The sequence below is a fragment of the Ipomoea nil genome, unplaced genomic scaffold (assembly GCF_001879475.1).
Source record: "Ipomoea nil cultivar Tokyo-kokei standard unplaced genomic scaffold, Asagao_1.1 scaffold1149, whole genome shotgun sequence".
NCBI lineage: Eukaryota > Viridiplantae > Streptophyta > Magnoliopsida > Solanales > Convolvulaceae > Ipomoea > Ipomoea nil.
The window spans coordinates 1,502,072-1,510,351 of record NW_017617577.1 but is presented as its reverse complement, the minus strand read 5'-3'; the positions used below and the strand labels follow the sequence as shown (position 1 = coordinate 1,510,351).

Below are 8,280 nucleotides of genomic sequence, written 5' to 3'. Positions count from 1 at the left end.
AGAGATCAAGGATTAGTGGAGCAAGTGCAACTCAAATCATTTGTTTCAATATATTTTTGACAACTTATACTTATTTTGACCCGAGTGTTATTTTAAAATTTATGAGAGAATACTTTGTCATTTTTGAGATCCTACTCGCCATGTACACAAGTTTTAGAAACGAAATATATGCTAAAACCATGAATCCATTCTACAAGTTTTGGTGTGTGGGTGTTAGTCGTCTATTAGAAGAAAATTGTCTTTTTCTGTTTTTCTGAGTCAGAAGATAAACGCTTTAAGAAGTAAAAGAACCATAGTTGAACGGGCAACATGCTTCTTCTCCCAATTCCATGGCCGCCGTTATTCTCCGTCCCGCCGCTTCCGCCTCCGCATTTCTCTCTGCCAGCAACCCAATCTCATCTCTTTCTGTAATAAAACCCAACCACAAATTCAACCCCGCATTTTTACTTTCAAACGCGTCACTCTCAATCCAAGAGCCCCTGCTCAGCTCCGACCCACTGATTAACTCTTCTATCTCAACATACCCTGAGCAGCACGCCGTCGATTATGCCGATTTTCTCAAGCTTGAAGAGGACACCCGATTGTCCAATGCTCTTATTTCCGCATATCTGAAACTGGGTCTTGTAGATTATGCTCACGCCGTGTTTGATTCTCTTTCCTCCCCGGCCATCATATCGGGTTTTGCAAAAATCAACCGTGAAATTGAAGCCGTGGAGCTCTTCTATGAGATGAGACTTGAGAGGTTCAGGTATTGAACCCAATGAGTATAGCTTTGTCGCTTTGTTGACTGCTTGCATTCGCTCACAGAATTTAGAATTGGGGTTTCAAGTTCACGCTTTAATTTGATCATCAAATTGGGCTATTTGGATTGCACTTATGGGACTGCATGTATAGTAAATGTGGCAGTTTAGATTTTGTTATTGAATTGTTCGACAATTTGCCTAAACGTGATATTGCTTCGTGGAATACTATGATTTCTGGTATGGTTAAGGAGTCCATGTTTGCTAGAGCTTTTGAATTGTTTAAGAGTTGACTATATTACACTCTCCACTCTTTTGAATGCATGCTCTTGAGTGTTTTGTGAGTAGAGGTCAAGAACTTGATGCTCATGCTCTTAGAATCGGGTACGAAAGCAATTTGAGTGTGAACAATGCGCTTATTAAATTCTATACGAGGCGTGGAAGCATAAAGTGCATGATGGGTTTGTTTGAGAGGATGCTGGTGCGGGATGCCTTTACCTGGAATGAAATGATCACAGCGTATATGGAATCTGGTCTTGTTGATTTGGCTAAGGAACTTTTCGATCACTTGCCTGAGAAGAATGCAGTTTTATATAATGCTGTTTTAGCCGGATTTTGTCAAAATAGTGAAAGCAACATGGTTTTCTGTTTGACGTGGTCGTTGGGAATGCTGTAATTAGCATGTATGCCAAGTGTGGTGAATTGGAGGCATTTGAGCTTATGTCATCCCGTGATTTATGTTCATGGAATAGTTTGTTAGCTGTTTATGTCCTTCATAGGCGGGCGGGGAGATGAAGCTTTGGATACGTGGTCGAGGATGGAAAGGGAATACTAGGAATAGTGGCAGACTCCTTTACCTGTCTCCATATACTTTCAGCATACAGACACACTACAACAAATTTAGTTAATCGCTGCCAAAGCTTCTTTTTCTCAATGCAGTCTGCATATGGTGTGTTGCCAGTGCTCGAAGCTTGTGAGGGAAGAGATGAAGGAGAAGGGGTTCCAGAAAATACCGGGCCAAAGTTGGGTCATTTGTCAACATAAATTTCACTCGTTTTTTGTCAGAGACACATCGCATTTGCAGTCTAAAGACATCTACAGCTAATCCTGGAATGCATGAAAGCGGGATATGTGCCCGATACAAGCTATGTTCTTCATGAAGTTGAAGAGTATCAGAAGAAGGATTTCTTGTTCCATCACAGCGCAAAACGGTAAATGCTCTTGCAACAATCGCTGGTGAGACAGATCAGGTACATATGATTTTGTAAAAGAAAAAAAGAATTAAGCTTTGCTATTTGTTCACTATAATCATAATTCCAACACAGTTTTTACTACTTCAGACAACCTCTGCATCTTGACTAGGACAACAACATATATTAATACAGGACAGCATATATTTTCATCAAAATTTTGTTGTAAATTATGACTTTTTCTACCCCAGACAAAAAGGGATGAACTGTAAGCTCATAGAGTGCACTATATTAAAGAGTTTTGGCTATACAATGGAGTACAGCGAGAAATGGCCTTGAGATGCTATACGACCTCATTTGGAAGTAGCACAAGAATAGCTGAATTAACTAAATAATAATTTTCATATATTATTGAATTAAAATATATGGATAAAAAAGACTGAATTAGTCTTCTAATCTAATCTAAAATCTAAACATAAAAAAATCTAATCTAAGCCAACACACTAACAAGTAGCTTCAATGGCAAGCCTTCTGATTTTGGATTTGCAGGTTGTGGTTGGGAAAAGGGCTTCAGAAACATTGAGAGTGCACTTCTCCTTCCCTACACAAGCCGATTGAATCACTGGTATGATGTCGGTGGCATCACAATGGCTTGTTTCAAAGGAGCCGCAGCTGCCTATTGGTTCACCAAAGCTACCAAACTTGATCTTTGAGATCTTTCTGCCTCCTCGGCAAGACAATTCCATTGTGTTTCCTTCTCGTACATTGGCACATATGGTTCCTACTGTCACGGTTTGCACCCTAACTTCTTGAGGACGACCGCCCATCTCTTCGAACAAAACCAATTGGTTGTTCCCTGTCTTACGTAGGAAGGAACGTGGAACATGGTACCATCTTTGTGAAGGTTTTCCACACCCGGTTACACATTTTGATCCACCATAATTTCCACGATAGTCACATTGAGGGCAGCCATCGGTTTTCGCAAGGAAGGACGGCCAGTATCTACCAATGTTATGTCCATTCACCCAAGCAACTCCCTTCCCCATTCCTGTCAAATCCAACACCACAGAGTCTTCACCTGCTGGGGTCTTAAAGAATGTCTGCAAGGTCAACAATGAGCACAAAAGTTACATACAAAGTTTGTGTGTTAAAAATGGGGAGAGTGTGTAATGTAATTAATGGTATGAATTGAGTTACCTTGTACCAAATAAACATTCTGTCTGTTTGGAAGTTAGATTCGTGCCATGTTAACTTATTGTGGTCATCAAGTTCAAAAAGTCCTTTAGAAATTCCATGTAGTCCGACCATATATGTCCATGTGTTCTTTGATAAATCCATCCCTTCACCATTTGGTTCAACTACCTTAACTGGTCCAATAACTCCTTGTCCTACCTTTTCAAAATATTGTCCATAATTCTACCAACAAAGAAAACACAATGAAGAATTAGGGAAAAAGAATAAAAAAAGATTATTTAAAAAATTGATGGTTGTAATGAAAAAACTCTTACTGGTAGTCCGACAGTCTCGCTAAGTAAAGAAATTGTATTAATATCTTTTCGAAGTTTTACATTCCTCTCAAATGAAAATTTAAACTTTCCATCATCTTGAGCCCACTCAGAACCTATGTGCTTGTTGTTAAAAAAGGCATGAAGGACATGGCTTTTGGTATTAACTTCAAGAGTAAGCTCTTGACCCAAAATTGGATTGTTTTCATCTATCTTGAAACTGAAAAAATTAAAACAAATACTAATCAATTAGTGATCAATCATATAACAAAATATAAAAACATTGCAAAATATACATACCTTGTCATGTACCACAAGTAATCGGTAGTATCATTTGTTACAACTTTCTGATCGAATAGTTGTTTGGCATCAAGAGTATCTATCAATACTGAGCTTTGATTTTTGTCACCATACTTGAGATGCATAACAGTTTCAGGCCTATATGACCATTTCAATGCCCCTTCACTTAGCTTCTTTACCATCACAGTTGTTTGAGCATTAACCTACAAAAAAAAAAATGTCAATAAAATATATTAAAATTATTAGTTACATTCATGAATATTGTAGTAGATGATGTCTTTATAATAAGTTAATCACCTGGGCTGTATTATAAACTTCAGTTTTGCAGTCAGGGAGAATTGTGACAGACCATGCAGGAGTGGTGTAATTCTTGCCTTCAAAGGTGATGGATATGTCATCTTTGTCGTTTGCATTTCCTAAGAAGCATACCCTTTTCCCATTGTATTCATACTCGGTTGACTGAAAAATATAATATAGAATGAAGTCATTAGATTCATTAAAAATTGAAAAAAAATTAAATTGGAAGAATTATCAATTATAATGAATTATAGCACTTACACACATCATCCTTCCATAATCTGTGTTGGTTGCATTGCCATACAAAAGTACATCCTCCAATGAATATAAAAGGTTATGGAGTTCCTTGAGATGCCCCCACTTTGGTTGGTTCACATTGCCTAAATCATTTCCACAATTGCATTAGTATCAATAGATCAGAATAAGATCAGACTAAAGTTTTTTAATTAAAACTTTACCATATTCATCGAGGGGAGCATTGTAGTCATATGTTGTAGCAATGTATGGTCCACCCGATGTCCTTCCGAAATTTGTTCCACCATGGTACTAAAGATGAGACAGTAAGTTAATCCGGGGAAGCGGAGAAGTAATAATAGACAAATTTTTATGCCTAACAATACATATTACACCATACCATGTAATAGTTTTGTAGAGATCCACCATATTGGAAAAAACGAGCAACAGCAAATGCAAGATCTTCCGCAGGTCTGTGAGGGTCTCTATCACCCCAATTCTTAAACCTTACATATTAATGATTCAAAATTATAAGTGTAATTTAATTACATAAATAAACAAAATAAAATTAAAGCATACTAACCAGCCACTCCAGTTTTCAGTCCAAAATTTAGGGTTATTGTTCTTAGGCCAGAATTGATCACAATAAAATCCATTGCAGGTATTAATCTGCATTTTTTACCAAGGGAATTAAACTAAATATATATAGTTATATTACCAAAAAAAATATAAAAATAATTTTAAAAAATAAAAAATTACCATAGTTTTGGGAGCATCATCCTCTTGACACATGATCCAAGGCACTCCAATATTCAGAGAAAGAGCAAAATTCGCACACCAATTTATATACTTCTTTCCTTCTTCTCCGTAGTGCGATATAATATTCCCATACTCATTTTCAATCTAATTTTAAAAAATAATAATAATAATATATATTTAAGTTTTGAGGTGAAAATTAAAATAAAAAAAAAGATTAAAAATTCAAAAAAAAAATTCAGAAAATGGCAACATTACCTGGGCAAGGATAATATTTCCCCCTTGACCAGCAAAAAGTTTCTCTCCTTTTACCATGTCTACAATTTTCTTTGTGAAGATTCCCATCTCCCTCTGAGCAAAAAAAAAAAAAAAATCAATTTTTAAAAATTTGAAATGCAATAATAATAATAATAATAATAATAATAATAATAATAATAATAATACCATGAATACTGCATTGTTGGTTCTAAAAGTTGTGTTTGGCATGTTGTATAACCACACAGGAAATCCTCTGAAATTTAATAATAATAATAAGGTAAAACATTCAAGACTTTAAAACCTTCTAAAGATTTATAATGTTTATGAAGCAAATATCAAGATTGACATTTACCCAAAATTCCATTCTGCACAAACGTATGGACCTATTCTTAGCATAGTATAAAGCCCTTCATTTTTTACTGCCTTGAGAAACTGTATCAAATCTTTATTTCTCAAAAAATCATACTGCAATAAAATAAAAATTAAAAATAAATTATATGTAAACACATATTTCCAAATTAATTAATAAAAAAAATTAAAAGATTCCAATTTCAACCTCTCGATAATTAGGTTCATGAGCATTCCAAAAAACATAAGTTTCTATAGTGTTGAGGCCACCATCTTTTGCCTTTTTTATCAAAGAGGGCCACATCTATATAAATAAACAAATTTATGATGTTAACAAATACAAAAAAAAAATATTTAAAAAAATTATTTTAATAGAGTATATAACAAAATTGAGAAATACTTGAGCTGTGCTACGAGGATAGTGAATGGAACCAGAAATGATGAGTTTTCTTTGACCATTAATTTTTAAGGCGCGATTATCATATGTAACTTGTAAAGCATCATAAAAAGGTAGATTGTAAGAAAATATAGTGAGAGCAAATGCCATGAAACTAGTGAGTAAAGATGCCATTTTACCAAAGAAGAATAAGAAAGAGAAAAGATTGGAATGAATTTGTTGTTTTAGTATTCCCCTATTTATAAGAAGGAATTGAAGTATGTAGATAACTAACATTATCTAAATAATAGCTACTTTTACTAAGTAAAAATATATTATCTTTAAATTATCTTTTAAAAAAATTCAAAAGCCTAAATTATCCTAATGTGTCAAATTTGAATAAGATTTTTAGCACATGATTTTTTTTTTTTTTGTTTAAATCATTGAAAATACATCAGAAATAATAAAGGCTTATAAAATATTAAGTATGAAATTAATAAATAATTTTTCTTATTTTGTTCCTTTTCTAAGAGTTAAAAAATTATTATTTTTCACTTTTTTAAAAAATTCATTTTTGTGAGAGATAACGGTGTCTTATAAATAAATTATACTCTGTAGATAATATTGTCCCAGATGATATAAAATGAAAGAGGGCTAGCAGCCCAGTAGGCACTAAGAAGAGCGGTTACTTCAGAGTCGATAGCAGTAGCAGCGGAATAGAAATAAAAATTTAAAAATGGAAGATAAGATGTATAGTTAATCAAGGGGGATTAATAAACACATAACAAAGGGCAAAATAGAACGGTTCATTTGACAAGTGCATCCATGCTCCATGCCTGGGGTGTTCAAGTGTCCAAAAATTTCCCCTTCTACAATCTCCCCACCCTCATATTCTAAGTAAATAAACGCATAATAATAATTGATGAAATATTATTTTGATATAATGCAAATAATAATAGGCATGCCTCGGGGCCGGGGGCTTAGCTTCGTCGTCTGACTGGAGGCGGCAGTGTGAGGGAAACCATTGGAAATACGTATAAGAAAAAGGTACAAAGATGATGGAAGGTATAAATTGGATCCCTTATGCGTGTAGGCTAATTGTGCGGCTACCTCCGGGGACGGGGGTCCTATATGTGGGCTTAGAATTAGTTCGGCAAAGGTGTGATCGTTTTAAAGAAATATATGCTGCATTATCTGGTACTAAAGAGACAGATCGCAGTCCAAAGACCATCTATAGCGCAGTGAACATACTATACTAGAATGCATGGAAGAGGATTTGTAAGCTCATAGGGTGCATTTTTGGCAATACTTTCTCATGAGTAAAGCTAAATTTTGGATTACTGGCCTTCAATGTGAAATAGTTTTTTTATGCCATACGGAAAAGCTTAAGAGTGTGTTTGGTAAATAGTTGTTAGTTGATTGGTTAGTGGATTTGACTAGTTGATAACATTAGCTGATTATTGATAAATTAATTGTTAGTTGATTACGTCGTACAAAATGACTTTATCAAAAAGTTTTTTTGAGAAATTTTTTGAATTTGTATTTTGGAGCAATAAGCTGATACAAAAAGCTAATTAGTCACTCATATTGGTTGTTTAACCAAGTCAAACAGCTAATATTGATCAAACAAACCAAAACTGATTGATAAGCTAACTATTTTACTAAACAAGGGCTCATATATAGACATATAGTTATCATAGTAATTGAGATGTTATATATATGACCTCATTTGAATAATATCCTCGTCCAGTCTTCCGCCATTAATTCCGTCAATCCTCTCTTCACCGGATTATTCAGAAGTTACTGAAGAGTAGAGTTTTATCCCCGGCACGAGACATAGCAAAAAGTGTGTGATTTTGACATGACTTGGACAAAAATGTGTTGATCCAAAACCCTAGACAAAAATGTGTAAAGTACTAATGTCATTGTCTTCTTTTCAAAAATCCTATTTGAAAAGAAGGTAATTGGACTACCTTCTTTTATTTCTTTTCACTTTCTTTAATTAAAAGTCATTCTTTACTAATATATTAATTAATTATTTGGAGTTGCAAACAGCATTAATTTGTTTAATATATGTGATTATACGATCTTCAAAGCAATTAAAGAATTGATACGGTTTGATAAGCATCCTTCTTAATTCTATATTTAATTAGAATGTACACAATCCTTGCAATTTTTATTACTTCGAATTTGTTTTTTAAACTTTTTATTTTATTAAATATTAATTAATATTGGGGAAAATGGCGAGTTTGGTCCCTGAGTTATAATGGTAGTGA

The 8,280-nt window shown here is 34.2% G+C and overlaps 1 protein-coding gene and 1 pseudogene across 1 annotated transcript; one reads left to right on the top strand and one right to left on the bottom strand.

Annotated features, from left to right (window-relative positions):
- Positions 1-314: 314 nt before the first annotated feature.
- Positions 315-3,263, top strand: LOC109183604 (annotated as a pseudogene).
- On the bottom strand, positions 2,006-6,199 carry LOC109183603 (beta-galactosidase 15-like). Its single transcript, XM_019333677.1, has 15 exons — positions 6,029-6,199; positions 5,837-5,932; positions 5,633-5,745; positions 5,467-5,533; positions 5,281-5,373; positions 5,026-5,169; positions 4,850-4,935; positions 4,667-4,772; positions 4,491-4,578; positions 4,294-4,412; positions 4,033-4,194; positions 3,736-3,938; positions 3,439-3,655; positions 3,128-3,346; positions 2,006-3,030 (listed from the first exon to the last, which is right to left on the bottom strand). Exons 1-15 carry the CDS (start codon positions 6,197-6,199, stop codon positions 2,434-2,436), a joined length of 2,481 nt encoding a protein of 826 aa, XP_019189222.1. The 3' UTR covers positions 2,006-2,433.
- Between the last annotated feature and the right edge of the window lie 2,081 nt (positions 6,200-8,280).